The 22104-nt window shown below is 43.0% G+C and overlaps 1 protein-coding gene across 1 annotated transcript in view; it reads right to left on the reverse strand.

The window, feature by feature from the left end:
• RIMS4 (regulating synaptic membrane exocytosis 4) overlaps positions 1-20106 on the reverse strand; it is a 76327-nt gene extending 56221 nt beyond the window's left edge. Inside the window, exon 1 of the mRNA XM_065414801.1 lies at positions 20010-20106. Within this exon, the coding sequence (XP_065270873.1) occupies positions 20010-20106 (97 nt within the window). The remainder of the gene's footprint in view (positions 1-20009) is intronic.
• Positions 20107-22104: the final 1998 nt, after the last annotated feature.

A 22104-nucleotide genomic window follows, 5' to 3' on the forward strand; every position in this document is an offset into this window, starting at 1 on the left:
GAACTCCTCATGCAATATTAGCTGCACATCCTGGGAATTAAAGACTGAAATCATGTTCTTAACTCACTCTGTTGCACCAAAAGCTTCCCTGTCCTACAGCTTTGCACCAAGGTTCTTAGCTGAGGGGCTACATCAACTGTAAAGCTTTGGTCCAGCCAGACCAAATTTAAAATGGCATTTTCACTCCGATTCTCTTGGCTTTTACCCATTAAGGCCTTTAACACTGTTATGATGCACTTTTGTGGCATCTAAGGGTATATTTACACCACAATAAAAAACCCACAGCACCGAGTGTCAGAGCCTGGATCAATGGGGTTGGGCTGCATGGCTAAACATTGCAGTGTTGAGATTTGAATTCAGACTGGAGCCTGGGCTTGAAGACCATCCCCCTCGAGACGTTTCAGGGCTGGAGCCTGGGATCAGAAACCCCACAAGAGAGGTAGGTCTTGGAAAAAGGAAGAGCAGTCAGTGGCCTTCTACGGAGTGTTCATTAAACATGGGCAGGACTTCAAAAAAGAAAAAAAATTTTTTTTTTAAGAATAGTTTTGAGCAACAGACAAGAGAGCAGAGCTAAAACCCTGACTTGGGCCAGGCATTACGTGCTATTAAAACATCACCATAGTCTTAATACTGGTATGGTTAGTCCTACTGAAATTCAAATCTAAGAGATGTACAGAGTGCACCTCAATCATGTATGTCCAACCAGTATCATTATAAACCAGGGAATTTCTAGCCACTAATAGAAATAGTTCTACAGCAAGTGAACTCTTCATTACATGTTAACTACTATGGTCTAAGCAGAATTTGATGATTTTTTTTGTATCATTTCAACAGATATATCTATGTTCATTTTAAAACATTTATTTCTATTTTTACTGATTTAAAATTTCTAGTGTGCAAAATTATGGATTTAAAGCATTTTTCTCAATTTTTATATATTAAAATTTTCGCAGCTGTGCGAAGTTATAGGAAGGAGAGAATCAGAATTATTTAATGACAATAGAAATTTATTTCAGAGTTAAAGCTTTATAGCCATTAAAACACAAATCATCAACATCACATATCACAATATACAAACTAACTATCCTTAAATCAAACTCCACTTTCCTAAGCAGCAATTTTCTTACTTTGCCTATCTGTAAATGTTAACTTATTATCAATGGAAATATTGTGTGTGTGTGTGTGTGTGTGTGTGGTGAAATTGATGTTTACCAACATTCGCCGATAATCTAATCCTGCCAAGCCAACATATATAGCATAGCCAAGGAAAAGCAGTCACCAATGAAGAGCCACTATTTGACAACAGCTATCTATCTCAGAGCGATGTATGATATTATTTGATTTACTGAGGGTAGAAAATAACTGATATCACAAGCATGTCAGAGGGGTACCTGTTGTTAAGAGTTGAGCTTTTAATCGTGACCACAATAGTTAAAGATGGAAAATGCAATTTAGGACACGGATTCAACCAGATCAGAGACTCAATTGCTGCTATGCCAGATTGTGGCCAGAAATCCAGAAGGAAACAAATGTTATACAGGTATCAGCACATGCATATCTGCAGGTCCATTTCTGGAGTATTTTACACAGAATATTTTCTCTTGCATTGGGCAGCCATTACAGAATCACAATATTTAGTCAATCCTTTCATTTCCACAGTTATTAATCATGCACCATTTAATCACTGGTTTGTCATTTACTTTCCTAATCTCTTTCAAATCCTTCTACTTATTTTCATAGTTTTTCCAAGCCGATTTTATATGCCTTGCTAATTACACTTCTTCACTGCCACACACACTGTGTAGCACACACACATTGAGCCAGAAGGTGACTTGATCATTTGCTTTGTTACATGCCCAATGAATCACCTGCTATTAAAACACTCAAAATGCATATGACATTACTGTAAGAAAAAGTAATATTTAATTAGCTAGAAAGCCTGTTAGCAACACATTGGAGAGGAGGTTGCATCCCGCAGGGAGAATATGTTTCTACAGATCTTAGCACCAAGGATGAGGAGGGAAAAGGTTTGCCCAGGGTTTATTCCTCTGCAACTAGCACAGAATTTTTTACCCATTTTTGACTGGTCAGTTCTAAAAGGGATGGTCATTTGTCCCAACCTGCAATATCAGTGCATGCTGGATCAGCACCTCCTGCTAGCTACAGAAGGATCACAGCCGCTAAAGTATGTGTATGAGCCCAGCACGAGAGATTCTGGTCAGCAGCAGCAGCAAAGTCGTACAAAGGTGATGAGCACTGTAGATGGATGAGATAGAAGCAGACAGCACCTTAAAATTTGAACACTCACAAATGAATTATTCATGGTGAAAGGAAGACAAGAGGAGGGGCAAAGATATGAGGATGAGGATGAAGAGAGAATAGGAAAAAGGAGGAAGTGAGGGGAATAGATGATTGACTGCCTCCCGTGGTCAGCAATGGGCTAGCTCTTGGAAGTAACCAGCACAGTAAAAGCTGCAATCAAAAAATCATGTGCTTCCAGTGACCTTTCTAGAGGTAAAACTGCAGTCCCTTGCAGGGTACTGACTACGCAGTCGTACAGGGGACTGCATCACTCTGAAGCTTGTTCTCTAATCTAGAGTTTTTTTGTTTTTTTTTGTTAGCGAGTCTCTAGTTGTGGTTGCAAAGAGCCTCAAACATGAGTGTAACTGATGCAAAAGTAGGACTGTAGAGAGCCTGGAGCAGTAGCTCTGAGGGGTGCGACCAGTCCCATTCATCTCAGCGAGGGGAGAGACCCAGGGTGTTTACATTTAAAGATCAACATTGCTAATTATTTCGTTCATCGTGTAAGAAAGGAAAGGAAGGGGCACTGCTCTGCACAACTTACTATGAGCGACCTCTCACTTCAGTGGTGTTTGGAAGCTGTCACCACTCCCCCCCTCCAATCATGAAGGAACTCAGCATCCCAAACTCCTGGACACAGTCAAGCCCCACTCCAGACCAGTGGAGCTCAGAAAGCACACATGGTCATATTTTGACAACAGCATCTCAAGCGGGTAGAGCTTGGAAGAGAATCACCATTCCCTCTCCCCCCGCTCCAGTTCAACACACACTGATTCCAAATTGTCCAATTAAAAAAAAAAAAAAAAAAAGATGGCATTAAGGCCTGATTCACTAATTTTGCAAATGGTTTCTGATTGCTCCTGGACATACCTACACTGAACCCCTGGGCTACTTGCTTTCATGTGAAAGCGAAGCATCCCCTCCTTACTCACTCATTCAAAATGTCAAATGCATTTTGGTCCCCAAAGCTGTCAGCCTAACTCCTTTCAATATCAGTAAGATACACTGTAAGTAATAATTAAAGTTACTGTAGGTGACTGAAAATCTGCTGTAAAAATAAAATCTGGCTGCGCAAGAAGTTCCTTTCCTGGCATATTTTGCATTTGTGTACACCTAATACTTTCGGTCTTTCAGATGATTGATGTTTGTTTGTAGCGGTTAATAAAACTTGTTGCTAAATGTGGTTACAATTATGGAGCTATTAATATGCTGTGACATCAGTCAAGTCAGTTTCCGAGTGAATCACAGTTACAAGCTTGTAGGTGTTCCATAGCTAGTTGTCAGGCTGAAATAGAACTGTGTTAAATATAATCCAGCTCTGTCCTACTTTTTTCTTTTTTGGCAACACTAATGGGCTGAACACCTGCAGGACTGAGGTGATAGGCACTCGGAAATCAAAACAAAAAATATTTATGACCACTTAGATCAATAAGATTTAAAATGTTTGCTCTTGGCTGTGATTTTCCTTATATTTGAAGACTAGGAAAGTTTAAGAAAGTGGATCAATAAATTCGTTATGAAATTGAGTCATGTAAGATGTACTTGTGTAGAGATTTCAATCTTTTTTTCTTGGCATCTATTTCGCAGCAAAAGGTGCATTCTCACAACCTCACGTGAAAGACTGTGATAACCTTCCTCTGCATAACTGGTTAGTTCTATAGCTGACAAGCTCAATTTCCTTACATCGTTTTACAGAATACCAAAGACCAAATCCTGGTCAGACTGTATGTGGCTACAGCTGCATGGACTACATTTGGGTTAAATGAGCTGCAAATCAGGGTGTGCTCCTGACCAGAGCTGAGCAAACAGAAGGGAAAATCATTTATGGATATTTTGGCAAATTAGATGCTGAATTTCAGTTCTTCACAATTTCACCTCTTTTGTAATCACTTTTCCCAAATATTAATTTGCACTAACTCCTGTTGGTACGAATGGTCATGGAAAAACTCATCTCAAGCCTGTAGTGGACACCTGTTTAGGGAATAGACAATTTTACACATTTTAGGGAATTAAAATTCTGGGCGGAAGTAACAGGCTTCCTGCTTTTCTCTGTCAATCTGTCCTAAAAATCTGCTGTCTCTTTGCAGCAGACAGTGAACAGACTGAACACAAAGAAAGACAAATTCACCATCTAAAATGTCCTATGAATAGTTTGCCTGGTGTTATTCCCAACAGAATTATTCCCATGTCTGTCTGTCTTGACTGACCCCATTGAATTCAGTGCTCCATGAGGTGTAAGTCAGGCAGACTTTAGCCAGCTGCTTGAGAGCCCAAGGAACAGGGCTGATACCACACCATACTAAAAGCTGCATAATGCTTTGCTGCCTTTTGGTTGGTTTGAGCGGGGGAAGAAACAAAAGCCGTTGGACCAGGAGTGTTGCAGATGGAGGGTACTTGGGTCACAAAGGGGGCCTTTGCTGTTATTAGGCAGCAGATGAGAATTCAGTGGAAACAGATTAAAAAACAAGCCTCTAAGAAGCCAACTTGGTGTCCCGAAAGTCTGCAAAGCAAAGAATGGAGGGTCTGCAACAGTGCAGAAGTGAGCCCAGAAGAACAGGTCTGATCAGAAGCTCAACTGAACTATCCTTTCCCTCTTTTTCAAGCTGTGCTTTCTTCAACCTTCTATTCAATTCTTTGCAGCATTCCCTCTTTCAAGTAAAATACTGGAGACTAGATGTTAAAACGGTGTGAGCATAATTCTTCCCAGACAAGGCCACCGCTGTGTAGTGGGGCCATCGTGTAAATGAGAATCAGACCCTGGATGTGAAATTGCACATGCAAAGAGATGTGCTCTCACACACTTAGGTAAATGGATATGCAAAATAATCTGCATGAGCTGTTGTGGTAATTTTGTATGCAAATATGGATGGCCAGTGAGATGAATAACTGCTAATTGCACATGCAAATAAAGTGCACATCTGTGCATGCACAGATTTGGGAAATCTATCCCTTTTTTTAAATTCCTGCTCAGAGTTAGGGTGACCAGATGTCCCGATTTTATAGGGACAGTCCCGATTTTGGGGTCTTTTTCTTAGATAGGCTCCTATTACCCACGACCCCTTGTCCTGATTTTTCACACTTGCTGTCTGGTCGCCCTTTATGGAGTACACACAGTCCACCCCTTTGAGATGAGATCTACCCTATTGTACTTAGAGTGCCAGTCATCATGGTATCAGGACTGCAAACAGAAGTGGCAGGTGTCATTGTGTGAACGGCTGTAGACTGTAACATGAGGGGCCACACAAGAAACATCTTGCTTATCTATGTTATACACTTAACAAGCGACTGTGCAGCATTCAGGATTGTAGCTTGTCAGTACAATCAGCAATACAGAGAACTGTCTTCCAAGAGTCAGGAGTAAAAACCCAATAAATGTGTATCTTCTGCATAAATGAAAAAAAACTGAGACTGTAATAATGGAAAATAAGACCTGGAGGAAATGCATAAATACAGAGGAGGATGCAGAGAATCCTAGAGGGACTTTTTTGTACGCAAAAGTAGCAACTGGGTTGAATTATTTATAGTCAAGATAAAACATTGATTAAGAAATGAATGAAACCGGGAGAGCTGTGTGCAAAATTCTACCCCAAGACCTCAGGCTCCTGTCCAAAAAAAGCCTGATGATCAACAGTGTCAGATGCAGCTGACAGATCTCACATAGTAATAGCAGTAGAGATCAGACTCTGTGAGGCTGCATATGGAAATCAGTGGCTAACCCTCTATAAAGCGTTCTCAGGACTAAAAGGATTATATCTGAAACATGACTTGAATGATCTTGGAGCTGCACCTCAAATAAGTGAGAGCTGGGGATCCAAATGGCCAAGCCACCCAGGTACACAGCAGATGTCCTTCCTAGCGGCCTGACCACAGACACAGGGTCATTTTAAAGTACAGGATAAAAGAGAACCAACAGCTGTCCTTAATACAAAGCGGTAATCACTGTGTCTATAACAGGAATGCCTGCCTTAGTAAAGTCACCTGTAAATCCAGAGGGGGCTTCTCTTTTGAACTCAGTCTCAACTATCATCAACATTACTAAAAAAATACCATAGGATTACCACATACATTTTTAAGGTCCCACATGGAGAAAGAAAGCATAGCCATGGTCGCTTGTGCTGATATCACAGCATAAGAACAGGTACCATGGGATTTTTACTGTTACCATGGAAATGTCCTCATACTGTGTAGTGTTTTGACACTGTCTGTTTTATTACAAGCTGCAACCACATGGCCATCTGCAGAGCTCACAAAGTGGCTGGCTGTTAAGAGTTCACCACAGTTATCACTGCAGCCGACAGCCAATTCAAACTGTCTGGATGTTGGAATTTGACCAATCTGGCAGCGATCTGTTCTAAAGTGCATGAGGAAGCTTTTTAACAGAAACAGTCCCATAAATCTCACAATGATACAGTATCCATTATCTGCAAGACTGAACATCAGATTGTTTATCTACTTTCTGTATTATTTTTCCTGGTTTTCAGAGCAGCATTCGAAACACACTTCCTCAATTTATTTGAATTACTGTACCTAACTCAAAGCCTGCTACTTCAAACGGATAGTCCCACTGGCTTTGATAAGATTCTTCACATGAGAAAGGGCTACAGGATCACAGAAATGTAGAGCTAGAAGGGACCTCGAGAAGTCATCTAGTCCAGCTCCCTGGGCTGAGAGAGGACTAAAACCTAGACCACCGCTCATAGGTGTGTGTCCAATCTGTTCTTAAAAACCTCCAATGATGGGAATTCCACAACCCTTTGGAAGCCTATTCCAGAATTTAACTACCCTTTATAGTTAGGGTGACCAGACAGCAAGTATGAAAAATCGGGACGGGGGTGGGGTGGTAATAGGAGCCTATATAAGAAAAAGACCCAAAAATCGGGACTGTCCCTATAAAATCGGGACATCTGGTCACCCTATTTATAGTTAGAAAGTTGTTCCCAATACCTAACCCTAAATCTCCCTTGCTGCAGATTAAGATGGGTACTACTTGTCCTACCTCCAGCAGACATGGAGAACAATTGATCACCATTCTCTTTTTAACAACTCTTAACATAATTAAAGGCTATTATCAGGTCCCTGCTCAGTCTTCTTTTAATAAATAAATAAATAAATGGAGATAACCCATCTCCTAGAACTGGAAGGGACCTTGAAAGGTCATCGAGTCCAGCCCCCTGCCTTCACTAGCAGGACCAAGTACTGATTTTGCCCCAAATCCCTAAGTGGCCCCCTCAAGGATTGAACTCCCAACCCTGGGTTTAAGCAGGCCATTGCTCAAACCACTGAGCTATCCCTCCCAAGACTAAACATGCCCAGTTTTTTAACCTTTCCTCATATGTCAAATTTTCTAAACCTTCTATTGTTTTTCTTGCTCTTACCCCTACTCTCTCCAGTTTATCCACATCTTTCCTAAAATGTGATGCCCAGAATTGGACACAGTACTACAGCAGAGGCCTTACCAGTGCTGAGTAGAGCGTGACAATCACCTCCTGTGTTTTACATGCAACACTCCTGTTAATACAACCCAGACTTATATTAGCCTTTTTTGCAACTGCAACACATTGTTGACTCATTCAATTTGCGATCCACTATAGCCCCCAGATCCTTTTCATCAGCACTACACCTGGCCAGTTATTCCCCATTTTGTAGATGTGCATTTGATTTTGCCTCCCAACATGTAATACTTTGCACTTGTCATTACTGAATTTCACCTTGTTGATTTCACACCAATTCTCCAATTTGTCACAGACATCTTGAATTCCAATCCTGTCCTCTAAAATGCTTGCAATCCCTCCCCAGCTTGGTGTCATCTGCAAATTTTATAAGTATGCTTTCAACTCTTTTATCAAAGTCATTAATAAAAATATTGACTAGTACTGGAGCCAGATCTGACACCTGTGGGACCCCAGTAGATACATCCTCCTAGTTTGACAGAGAACTACTCATTGAGTACAGTCTTTCAGCCAGTTGTGCACCCACCTTATAGTAATTTAATCTAGACCACATATCCCTAGTTTGCTTATGAGAATGTCATATGGGACTGTGTCAAAAGCCTTACTAAATATTGAGATATATCATGTCTACTGCTTCCCCACCACCATCCAGTAGGTCTGTAACCCTGTCAGAGAAGGAAATTAGGTTGGTTTGACATGATTTGATCTTGACAAATCCATGCTGACTATTCCTTATAACCCAATTATCCTCCAGGTTCTTACAAATGGATTGTTTACCAGTATCTTTCCAGGTATCAAAATCAGGCTGACTGGTTTACAAATTCCCTGGGTCCTCTTTTTGCCCTCATTTTGAAGATGGGTATTATTTACCCTTCTCCAGTCCTCTGGGACCTCACCCATCCTCCATGAGTTCGCAAAGATCATCATGAGTAGTCCAGAGACTACTTCAGCTAGTTCCTCATGTTACCTTAGAATGAATTTTATCAGGTCCTGCCAACTCGAATAATCTAAGTTATCTAAATATTCTTTAACCTGTTCTATTCCTGTTCTGACCTGTTTCTTCCCCCTTGTTTAAGATTTAATTGTTTTGAGTATCTGATCACCATTAACGTTTTTAGTGAAAACTAAAGCAAAATAGAGTGTCCTGTGGCACCTTTAAGACTAACAGATGTATTGGAGCATAAGCTTTTGTGGGTGAATACCCACTTCGTCAGACACATGTAATGTAAACAGACACTCTGTTGCTTTTTACAGATCCAGACTAACACGGCTACCCCTCTGATACTTAAAGCAAAATAGGCATTAAAAACCTCAGCCTTCTTAATGTCATCAGTTATTAGCTCTCCTTCCTGGGTAAGTAGAGGACCTACACTTTCCTTTATCTTTCTCTTGCTCCTAATGTATTTAAAGAACCTCTTCCTATTGCCTTTTATGTCCCTTCCTTGATGTAACTCATTTTGTGTTATAACCTTTCCGATTTTGTCCCTACTACCTCATGTTATTCAACATTTAAAATAAACATAGCAAAATTCCTATTGTCTGAAAACAAGGTTATGTTTTCACTGATGAAAAAGGTGTTCTCACAGTGAGGGAGAAAACTTGAATCAGCTGTCTTCTTGTGAAATTCTAGGAGAGACTATGCACTCTAGAGTTTTTACCTCAATGTAATGAGTCAGGGTAAGCCGCAGGTGGGGGTATATAGGGTTGAGCTTGACTAGCTATCTGTGCCTTTTCTCCAGTAGGATTTTACAGAGAGAATGCTAATGCAAGCTCACTCTCGTCTTAAAAACACAGCCCAAACCACCAATAACTCCAAACCACATGCAAGACTGGAGGCCTATCGTATTTTACATCAGTTAACAGAGGGTTTCAACCAATGGGACTGTAGCATGTAAATGACAGAGACATAAGCGATTGGCTGAGCTACTCTACTTTGTCTAGAATAATCCTACTATTCAGCAATATACTACTCAGCCAGAAATCAATCTCATCTTAAAAAAAGCAAAAAGTCTTTCTCCTTTCTTATTTCCCTAACAATCCTATCAAAACACAAATGTGCAAAAAAAGAGTCGATATGAAAATCTGGTTCAAGATTTTAATATTGTGTGTATCAACACAGAGAAGGAACCCTGAATAGGGGGCCCAGGCCAGGATGGAGCATATGCCCACAAATAAAGGGTTAATAGGGAACCTGAAAGCCAGTAAATCCATTCTGTGGCACCTGAAGTGGAGACAGCTAATTAAGGATTAGACCCAGCTGGGGACAAGCAGACCAGGTGGTTTCAATAACTAGAGGAAGGACTGCAAGGCCAAAAGGGGAGAACAGAGAGTAGAGCTGCAGACAGGAGTGTATATCTTGGGACTGGCCTCGAAGGGAGAGGGCAGATACAGGAGAGGTGAAGGTGTTCCAGGCAGCTCTCAGTGAGGCTAGCTGCCCTGACAAAGCTCCTCTGCAACAGGCTGGAGGGGAAAGCTGCAAGGAAAGATGAAATTCCAGGGAGAGAGGACTGGAGAACACGTCTCCATGACAGACTCCTGCCAACAGGCAAAGGGAGGAAGCAGCCCAGTGAACCAGAATTTGGAATACAAGAAAGACCCTGGCTGCTTATCAAAAGTGCCCTGGACTGGAACCCAGAGGAGAAAAGAGTGGGCCTGCGTTCTTCTACGTCCCTTCACAGGAGGGGTGAGGTAAGTCTCAGAAGTAAAGGGGAAAGGACTACTGCCGAAGGCCCGATACATAGCCAAGACTTAACGTTTTCATTTGAACTTTTTGGTCACCCTACATGCAGTGAGGCTCACAAGGCTGAGTCGTAAGAAGGAACCAAACACAGAGTGGCCTAGTAATTGCCAACGGGGCGACAAGAGATGAAAGAGGCTGCTATACCACAATTAGCCATAAGGAAGACAGAAAATCCATGCCCACACTGGTCCAGGAGCTGTACATAGACACAGTTGATTATGTCTGTTTTTACACTGTTGTGGCGAGCACAGTGGACAAGGTCTACCAGTCTATTGAAATTATAACTGCAGATATGACACTATGGCAAGGATGCATAACACAGGCCCTAAATTGACTAAGCACCCTTTTGGCAGGTTCTTTGGGAAGTGTCCACCCTAATACTGCTTTCTACATACACTTCTGTTATTGACACACCAACTGCAGTTTAGTTCCAGTTCATAGTATGTAGGTGGTTTTCAAGCATGCTGCAGTTAAGCAGTGGGTGATGATGGTATGCAATGCCCCTGCCAGGGAATTCTCTTCCTTTGGCTGCTGAAACCATCCATGAAGTAAAGCAGAATTCATGAGGCTCTGATGACAAGGAACATTAGAAGAGGTTTTTTATTGTATATGTTTATAGAATCATGGAAATGCAGATCTGCAAGGGCCTTCGAAAGGTCATTGATTCCAGCCCACTGCTCCAAGGCAGGATTAAGTATATCTAGCCCATCCCTGACATGTGTTTTGTCTAAAAATTCCCAATGAAGGGGATTCCATAATCTCCCTGGGTAACCTGTTCCTCTGCTTAACTATCCTTGTAGTTAGGAACAAACTTTTAATCTGAAACTTATATCTCCCTTACTGCAAACTACTCCAATTACTACATGTGCTAACCTCATCGACATGGAAGAATACTTGATCACAGTCTTTAGAACAACCTTTTACATATTTGAAGACTGTTACATCCCCCTCAGACTTCTCTTCTCTAGACTAAACAGGCCAAATTTTTCAATCTTTCCTCATAGGTCATGTTTTCTAAACCCCTTCTTATTTTTGTTGCTCTTCTTTAGAGTCTCTTCAGTTTCTTCACATCCTTCTTAAAGTGTGCGGACCAAAACTGGACACAATACTCTAGGTGAGACTTCACTAGTGCCAAGTAGAGCACAATTATCTCCCATTTCTTACATATGACACTCCTTTTAATGCATCCCAGAATGACATTTGCCTTTTTCACAACAGCATCACACTGTTGACTCATTTTCAATGTGATCCCCTATAATCCCCAGATCCCTTTCTGCAGTAAAGCTGCCTATTTAGTTCTTCCCCAGTTTGTATTTGTGCATTTGATTTTTCCTTTCTAAGTGTAGTGCTTTGCACTTATCTTCAACAAGATGGAATTCAGTGATTTCAGACCAATTCTGTAATTTATCAATATCTTAAATTCTAATCCTGGCCACTAAAGTGCTTACAAGACCATCCATCTTGGTGTCAGCTGCACATTTTATAAAAGCATACTCTCTACTCCATCATCCAAGTCATTAATGAAAATATTTAATAGTACCAGACCAAGATAGACCCCCGTGGGACCGCACTTGACATGTCCTGCCAGTTTGACAGTGAACAATTGATAACTACTCTACACAGTCTCTGCATTACCCCACACTTAAAGGCAGCACAAGCCTTTGTGTTTAAAGTAGTATTTCTCCAAATATTATTAAGGCAACATAGATATGAACATGCATTCCTGTAGGTCAATTACATTTTCAATTACAGGGGGGGAAATGTAAAAATCTTTCTCAACCTGTTATAACTGGTGCTGATCACTCAGAGCATTTTACAGACAACTGACATTCTGCAAAGCCAGTTGAGTTCTTTCGGTGTTTGGGTAAAATGGCATAACAGTAGTGGGGCTGAGACGAAATGGGGTACTGGCTGCCCTTGTGATTTGACTGATTTGATTGTGGCTGGATTTTGTTTGAGGGTTAGGGCTACTAAGTTTTGTATTATTTGTATGTCTTACGCAATAACAGAGGTCCCCAGGTCTTTATATGGGTGCTTTTTATCATTTTACAAATCCAAATAAATAAAATGTGCTGCCCAATTACTATGCCAGTTAGATGCTCAAAATGCGTGAGCCTAGTTAGTGTATTCAATTACGTACCAAATTAGCCATCAATTGCTGCTCTATTCTCCCTTGTCTTTATATCTGTTCACAGATTATACACTTTAGATTTCACCCCTTCACTGGAGGGGCGGGGAAGGGAAGGTTCGAACTAAGATACGCAACTTCAGCTATGCTATTCATGTTGCTGAAGTATCTTAGTTCGACTTACCTGGCCGTCCTCAAGGCGGCGAGTCGACTGCCGCGGCTCCCCCGTCGACTCCGCTTACTCCTCCTGCCAAGGTGGAGTACGGGCGTCAATCAGCGGATCGATTTATCGCGTCCAGACGAGACGCGATAAATCGATCCCTGAAACATCGAACACTACCCGCCGATCCGGCGGGTAGTCTAGACGTACCCTTAGATACAAGTAACCATTTTTGGTGTTTTTCCAGTCTTTATTTGATAAACATCGCTGGGGGGACGGGCGGGGGGGGTTGTATCGGGGTGTTTTATCGGATAAAGAGTCAGAAGCTGTATAAATAGTTCTGAGGAGAGGACAGCATTCTTATTTAAGTGTGCTAATGGCATTTCAAAGTGCCCTGTGTGGTGCTGCAAGGCATATCTCCAGAAGACAAGATTGCAGTGATCAGAGCCCTGTGTAAACCTGTCAAATGCCACGTCAAACTGCAGTGCTCAAACGTGTTAGCAACTCACAGTTTTCTAAATTAAAACATGCACATTTCTAACCTAGCCCACAGCACTCAGAAACATGGGCAGGATAACTCAGAATCTCAAAAAAATAATTGTACAAATAAATTATTCCGCAAAACAACTGGCCCAATTAAGTTTAATTCCTCTCTACAGAAAGCAGATGCATACATTCTGTCAAATAGCGATGTTGAAGTAAAGTAGTTACAGCATTTCACAACTCGTCCTTATGTAGAAACCTGGCAGAGTAAAGGATTCACAGAGAACTGTGCTTTTGACTTAATAAATGTTGCACTAAAATTAATTTTACATGAATTAGAAGTGGCGGGGAAACAGCTGCTCTTAGAAAGGTTTTCAGGGACAGGATCTCCTACTTAGAGTAAATGGACAGCAAAACGATCCACACAAAGAGACATTGTGGAGGGAAGGGATTCTCTTCCCCAAGCTTTGGGGTTCAAAAGATAGTGTATAATCAGCATTCTTCATCTTCTGTACTGGTCTCTTTAACGCTCACTAGCACTTTTCAAACAGGTGTAATAGGTGCAGATGGACTCTAATGTAGCTACGCTGCTATAAAGGAAATCCACATGAGATTTTCAAAAAAAGTTTGGCAAAAAGTTGGGGCTCTGAGGATCCCCTGATATCCTCAAATACAGATTTTTCAGGTTGTTGGCACTTTTGAAAAGTTGAAAAAATTGGTTTGGGTTAGAGGGAAAAAAAAAAAAAAAAAAAAAAAACCATCACAAAAATTTGAAATTTCTGGCAATGGAAAAATTGAAGAAAAAATTGTTTTGGGTCAAATGAAATGTTAAGATTTTGAGCATTTTTAGACATTGAAATGTTTACAAATAAAATTAAAGGAAATTTCAAAACAAAGTAATTTCAAACTGAAAAACAAATATTTTGTTTTGAAAATGTTGAAATTAAATGTTTAGATTTTTCAGAATTTGTTAGGATTTTTTTTTCTAAAAAACCCAAACCATTTGGCAAAAATCTACTTTCTGAATCTGCATTTTTTGACGAAAAAAAGTTTTTGTTCTAAAAATTTCATCCAGAGCTGGCTAGGCCTATAGAGGGGAGTATGCTGTAGGCATGGTCCATGCACATTGGGGAGCTGCAGAAGGAATTCAGTTTACTTGAGTCAGAATTCCTCGTGTCTGGGGCAGTGCACCTCTGGATTATCGCCAGTAACTCATAGGCATAACTGAGCCCCTAGTTAACAATAGGCTTTGCATGTTACTGTACTACAATCAAGAGACAATTACTTCAGTCTGACATATATTAAGAACACATTTGGGATTTAAAAATTACCATTCCGGTCATGCAGCGCACAGATGTTCTTTCGCTACCTCTTACATACTATTACCATAAACACGGGGCACTTGCATAATAGAGCACTGACCAATTACTCTGTAAAAGGACGCTTACAGGGTCCTCCAAAGCTTTCCAAGGCAATCTAAGAGAAGCCAAACCAGCCCATATGAACTCAAAAATGAACTTCACATTATGGAATTCACTTATATTAACAAACAATTAGCATCTTCTATAAAATTGCTTGTATTCAATTGCAGCACAGCACTGGAATTGAAAATATCTATGAGAACTTTAGAACACACAGTGGCTCTCTTTATTTCATAATTTTATACATATTTTAATGATTAACAATACAGAGAAATTCAGCCGACCCAATCCAGACAAAGACGTTACAGACTTCCCCACAAGCCCACAGCAATCACGTTACTCTAGTCCAATATGTCTTAACTCTGTTTTTACAGCTCCATTAAATTAACATTTCATTTAGCTTCTTTTCAAAGCACATGCTGGTAATAGAATAATGGCTGTCACTCTGTGACATTGTGTACAAGCAGCAGCACCATAGTTGCTTGGACTTGGTTGTCTCAAGAAACAGATAACTCTACTGCTTCCTGAGCTGGCATCTGTGTAAACGAGGGCAGGATTTACCAACATTTTGGGAGACAGTGACATTTTGACAGCGGCAACCATTTTGTCTCTTGGTCAAAGTTAATTTGGGTACTTTATTCTACCCTCCGCAAGTTTTATTTTTAACTCATGTTCACTTACGTTAGTTCACCATTTGGCAAGCCAGGCTCTTGCAACAGATTGCTACATGGATACAAAGATACATAATGTTTGATTTCAGCCAATCCCAGGAAAAATGTACTGTCATGTTGTAGTACAATTAAGATTTCTATCTTGATACTAATAAGTGTATGCTCTGGATTAAGGCTCACATTTTCAAAGATGAGCACATAAAAATGCACCCACGCTTATGCACTTAATTGGCATGTACCGTGACCATGATTGTGTTTGCAGTCAAGGTAAATGCAGAGTAAGGCCCCAATCCTTCAAATTACTGCTTGTGTGTGTTTTAGCCGGCTGTTACCACAATGAACTCCACTAGCTTCAAAGACATTCCAAGCAGGTATAGGATTGTGATAGAGGTGAGCAAACGCACTCATTTATATCCATGCACAAATGTGAAAATTCAAGCTTCACTATAATTTATTCTATTTAGCTTTTTTGGTCTATTGCTTTATAATTGTACAATGAACAGAGCTAGGACAGACACCTCAATTATAATGATGATATAGGACCATTAATAATGAAGACCCCTGGTTTGAAGTTCTTGTCCCCACTGACATGGATGGAAATTTTGACTGAATGAGGACTGCTACACTTGACCAATATAAAGCACAGGAAAGTTACGTTTATTAGGTTTAAAAGAGTTGGTAACCCATAGCTCTTATGCTATTTACTCTAGACCAGGGGTAGGCAACCTATGGCACGTGTGCCGAAGGCAGCACGTGAGCTGATTTTCAGTGGCACTCACACTGCCCAGGTCCTGGCCACCGGTCCGGGGGGCTCTGCATTTTAATTTAATTTTAAATGAAGCTTCTTAAACATTTTAAAAACTTTACTTTACATACAATAGTTTAGTTATATATTATAGACTTATAGAAAAAGACCTTCTAAAAACATTAAAATGTATTACTGGCACGCGAAACCTTAAATTAGAGTGAATAAATGAAGACTTGGCACACCACTTCTGAAAAGTTGCCGACCCCTGCTCTAGACAGTAATTTCTCCAGGTTACAGCACTGCTGTATCTTACTGGTGAGAAGACCCTGTTGCTCATTTAGGGTATCCTTCTCTGGATCAGTCTGGCTACTCCCCAGCTATTGATACCATTTAGTAATGCAATTTTCAGCACCACTTCCTACCTCACACCTTTTCAGACCCATGAAACCTGTAAGAGGTCCTGCATGCAGAAGGGCATATTTGCAGGTCAGTCAATCTCCCTGGCATAGGATGTAGTTCAGGGACCATTCAGTTGAGAGATCAGTTTCCTTACTAGAAGTTCAGCACGTCTATCTGCATCTTGTGGACCCTGACCCCTCTGCCCCTGCATAGACTAGTATGGACTGAGGCTTTTTCTGTACCCATTTCACCACTGAGAAGTCAGCAGAGGCTTTGAAACATCAGAAGAGTGCAGCCTAGGAATTATTGGCATATTGGCAGACACAAGAGATGTGAAAGCAATTCAGCTGATGCCAAGACCAACAGCAAAGAAAAATGAGGCCCAAGTCAGGAGGGGAGATCTTCTGCAATTAAAAGCATTTTTTAAAGGTTATTACCTACCAAGTTCAAAATCTAGCCCCTTTTCCAGCCCAGTGTTAACTCTAGCCAATCAGTTGAGGCTAGCAATGCAGGTGCCCTTAGGTTCAGTAATGCCATTTATGTTTCCACTTCACGCTGTGTTGAAAGCCAGGCCAGCTCTAGCAAATTTCCTTCCCAATTATTTTAATCTGACCCAAGTGAGAAAACTTGATGGTGATTTCGGGTCAAGGGCCTTCTCTCCTTTGGAATACAGTACGTCAAGTTTCCTTTAAACTTTGCCATTTATTAACTTTTCTTCCTCATTAAGAAAGCTCCCTTTTAGTATAGCAGAGAGTCTCATCTTCATTCAAAATGGATGATAAATTTATCAAAACTGGATTGTTTGCTCTGTCAGCATTCCCCCCTTCTTCATATCCTGGGGTCAATCTCTTCTTTTCTGTTGCCATCTTCCACAGATGATATTTTGCCAAATGCAGTATCCATTACCCTGTGCTGTGTGTCAGATCTTTTTTTTTTTTTTTTTTAATTAGAATTCAGAATGCAATCAGATCTGGTCAGAATCTTGTGAATTTCAGAAGCTTGCTTAAATCTAAATGTTACTCTCATATGTGTCACAATGGGATTATTTAGGATTTCTCTAATTTCCACAAAATATGTATGGTCCTACAAAAGTTATTTATGCCTATTCGTATTTTTTGTGAAAGAGGCAGCAATCCCAAATGTTACTTTTTTTCCTTTCTGAAACCACCAGTAGAAATAGCCGCAGTGCTCATAAAAATATGAATACAAATTCATATTTCCAAAGTAAGGGACAATATTGCAAATACTTATTACCAAGCATAATGCCTCCTACCCTGAGTAGTTACATTAAGATTAATGGGGCTAACTCAGGATAGTAAGCAGTGCTTCAGTAATAAGTGCTTGAAGGATGAGGCCATAACTGTAGATTTCATGAATTCAAAGACATCTTTTTATAGGCTGGAATACTAACATTCATGAGTGATTGTTCAGGAATGAGATCAAGTAAATAAAATTCTGACTACAACCATATATCTTTAGATGCTGGAATAGGAAGAAGCGTTCACTTAAAGTATCAGTCTTCTCAGACCCAACAGAGTCAGCCCTTCAGTGAGGAAATATCTGTTCAAGTCAACGTGTCAGGTTCTTGGGCTCCAAAGTGTCTCACCAGAAATAATTTCTGAAGCAACAATACAGACTTCTCAAAGCTCCTGTTATTGCCTTGCATGGTCCTCCAGTTGTCACAATCAAATTGAATATGAAGAGCAAATAAATAATTTGTTGATATCTCACACCTCTTCTTCTATGCAGGATTTTAAACATATTAAAATATATTCAGTTGGAGGATGCTAAAACCTCCTTCCCGTCCTCCAGACTTGCTTGCATGCTGATAGAAGTTAATAACTGACTTTTATATATTTATTTTTACCTTGATTCCTCTAAAAACAATCATTTTGTATGTGTGACCTTTCCCTTGCACATGTACCCATCTATTCTTGTGGGGAGCTGCATTTCTTGGGATGAATTTACAAGACAGGTATTTGAGAGATGCAGCCAAGATGGTAGGTATTAAAATACCCATGTGCTTCTTAAGTAACAATCTCTACATTTGTTACACATAAAAGGGATTAAAAATATATTACCAGAAAATGATCTTGTGCATACAGTGCAAATCATTACACATTTTTATAATAAATTGATAGGCATGAAGAGCATGCTTCTATCCTACTCTCTATATGTAATCTAATTTTAAATACATCCTTTTCCCACTCAGCTTTGTGTCTTCTATCATGCTGTCCCCTATGCCTGGAATGCTCTCAATGATCTTTCTCTCTTGTTCAATCCTACCTCTTGAATTCTCTCGCCTTCATGTTTCTCCCTATTAATTACCCTTTCTCCTGAAGCATTCTGTCATGTCTGGTTTACACTACAGAGCAGGGACTATATTTGCAAATCTGGATAAATCACCGCCTAAATTCTAAAAGAGCTGTTTAAATATTACCAGTTTAGTGTATTTAGTCTGAAGAGTTCATTGTTCACTTTGAAAAGCACTTGGAGCTTGGACACAATGTACAGCAGAAGATGCCTTTTCTGTTTAAAGTACCGTCATCCACCATCCTCTCTGGAAGGCAGCTGAGCATAAGAGAAGGATTAAGACTTGCACCATTCGTTTGTGAAGACATTGGACTTCAATGTAAACCAGAAGAGAGCGAGTGCATTTTCTTATGCAAAAAATCTCTCTTTTTAATCCCCTCGCCCTAATGCAGGTTCCTAACCCCATGTCTCACTATACACAAAATGTGCTGGGGCACTGGGCAGCCATTGGCAGGTGGCTTAGGGAAGGCAATGAGTGGATGGGTCTCTGTCACACCCCAACCCCTCAGCTGAGCCAGGCAGGGCTAGAGCCAACACATCACAATCTCACATTCTCCTGCTAAAAACCAGCAAATCTTCTAGCCTTTCCACCCCCATGGCCGAAAGAGTCACAGCCACCAGCTGCACTCACTCCTCTTTAGCGTCAGTGCTTCTACAGCAGGGCTCCAGGGTTGGTGGGAGACACACATATATATATATATATATATATATATATATATATATATATATATATATATATATATATATATATATATATATATATATATGTATGTATGTACACACAGAGCTAGAACTCTCATTCACTCTCCCCCACCACCACACACACACACTCCTGAGCTACCTCACTATTTCTGCCAGGTCTATCGGGCCCTCCCCCATTAATTCATTCACTGACTACCTCACCCACCCACCCTCATTCATGTGTTAGCCGCCTCCCCCTCTCTCCATTCACAGCCCCTCTGGACTCGGAGGCACTGGCCCTCTCTCTTCCCTGCCCTCCATTGATGTCCCTCAGGTCCCTCTGCCCCCATGCAGAATCTCCAGTACCTCCCCCCCAGGCATGGTCCCCACCCCTCGGGACAGGCTCTCCACCATGTGCACCCTCCTGATCCTCCTCGTGCATTACACCCCCCGCCTGCCCCATTGACACCCTTCCAGCGCCCCAGGCTCCCCGCCCCACGGCCGGGCCCCTTACCCGCGTCCTCCTCGTCAAAGCTGTTCATGCAGGGGAAGTAGATGGCCAGGGCCTCGAAGGAGGCAGACAGGCTGAGGCGGCTCTGCGAGCGCTCCATGAAGAGTCCGGGACCGGGGGCGCCGCCGGGGGCCTCGGCCGCCGCCTGCGGCTTGGGCAGCTTCGACGCCCCATTCTTCACTCGGAGCACGGCCCGCGGCGTCTTGGCTACTGCGGGGGCCTCGGGGAGGCGAGACGGGGGCTGCGGCGGCGGCGGGCAGGTGGGAGGCGGAGGGGCTCAGCCCCGCCCGCGGGAGGCTGCTGGACTCCCCGCGGGAGCTGGAAGGAGGGCGCTGCTCGCTGCTCCGGGGACGGGCGGAGAGCGATGGGCAGGCACCTGCCGCCGGGGCCCCTGGGCGCGATGTAGGCACCGAGGCGGCTGTCCCGGCCGGTGCCCCCGGGCGCGATGCAGGCACCGAGGCGGCTGCCCTGGTCGGTGCCCCCGGGCGCGATGCAGGCACCGAGGCGGCTGGCGCTGGCGGAGCGCAGGCAGCGGGTAGCCCGAGGGGGAGGCAGCGATAGAGGCGGCGGCGGCTGTGCCTGGGAGAGGCGCCGGGAGGCTGGAAGGAGACACTGGCAGCAGCTGCCCAGCGTCTGCTCGCCGCCTTCCTATGGCTCCCCCTTCCCCAGCGGGCGCGGCTGGCCGGATGTGTCTCCTGGCGGGCTGCGCTCCCCTCGCCTGCTCCCGACGCCCCAACACTTCATTCAGCGGCGCGCCGGGGCGGGGGCTGCCATGAAGTCATCCTGGGAAGGCAGCAGCTCCAATCAACGCCGGCGGAGCGCAGGGGCGGGGCGGGGGAGCTAACTGCGCGAAAGGGGGCCGGGCTGGCTGCGCCCGAGCACGGCTCCTTCCAGCGCACCTGCCCCTGGAGCGGTCCCCTGGGCAGCGCCCGGGCCCTGCCACTGCGTCCTGCCAGGCGGAGCGGATGGGCAAAGCCAGCCCCTGCTCCACGGTGTGCCAGCGCAGCCCCGCCGTGCACCGGCTGCCGTGGAGCAGGGAGCGCTGGGGACTGCTGGAGTTCCTCGAGGGCCTGCATTAGGGGGCTGGGGGCTAAAGTCACTAGACACGGGAAGGGGGAGCGCTTGGGGACCAATCCAGGGGGAGGGGGAGCGGTGGGGCAGCTGCTCCCCCATGCACTGAAGGGGAAGGGGAGGGGGAGAGGGAGAGTTCGCTTTGGTTTCAGCAGAGGATGGGGGGCTGAGCCCCCCCTTCCTATTAACCCCTGGACATAGGTGCTGCCGCACCCCCTGGCTTGAAGTGGTTTTCATCTATACGGGGTTTACAGTTTGGGTCAACAGCTCTCAGCACCCCCACTATCCAAATTGTGTTGCTGATGGGTCTGGATGATTCTCCTCTATAACTGTGTGCCTGTCTCCCCCCACCGCTGTCCCCATTTCTCCCTCCCTCCCCGCTGGTCACAGCTCAAGCCTGAGGTTGGTGCTGTTTCAAGACTTCCTGAGGCCAGGGTTGGATTTAAGGATTTCAGTGGGCAAACACATTGGGGGCTTCTATCATGAAACCCAGGTAGACTGTCCCACAGAGGTCAGAGGGGGTAGCTGGAAATCAGAAGCAGCAGAGGCTGAGAAGAAGGCGTAATGGGAGCAGGAGGTGAGTTTGGGGAGGTAACGGTGCAGGATTTGCTTTCCCTTGTTGACCAGAACGTAGTGGGTGGGTATGAATCGCCCTACACAATATTCTGGATATTAGCCTCTCTCTAATCAACAGAACAGCATTAACTCACCCGCCTCCTACAGTCTCTTTCACGCCTTCCCTTTCCTCCATGTTTTTTCTTTCAGTCTCACCCTCCCTCCCTTTCCCTGGGGTGGGCTGTCTCCCTTATTTCCCTTTCCAGTTTCTCCCCTTCTTCCTTCTCTCACTTTCCCACTCTGCTGTACTCCTGATGCCCTCTTCACACCCAGTACCAGCCATGCTCTCTCACTTATAATTAAGGCTAAGATTTTTGTCATGGTTACTTTTAATAAAAGTCATGGGCAATAAACAAAAATTCACAGAAGCCGTGACCTGTCTGTGACTTTTGCTGCTGTGGCTCCATGGTTT

This window comes from Emys orbicularis, chromosome 12 (assembly GCF_028017835.1).
Source record: "Emys orbicularis isolate rEmyOrb1 chromosome 12, rEmyOrb1.hap1, whole genome shotgun sequence".
Taxonomy (NCBI): domain Eukaryota; kingdom Metazoa; phylum Chordata; order Testudines; family Emydidae; genus Emys; species Emys orbicularis.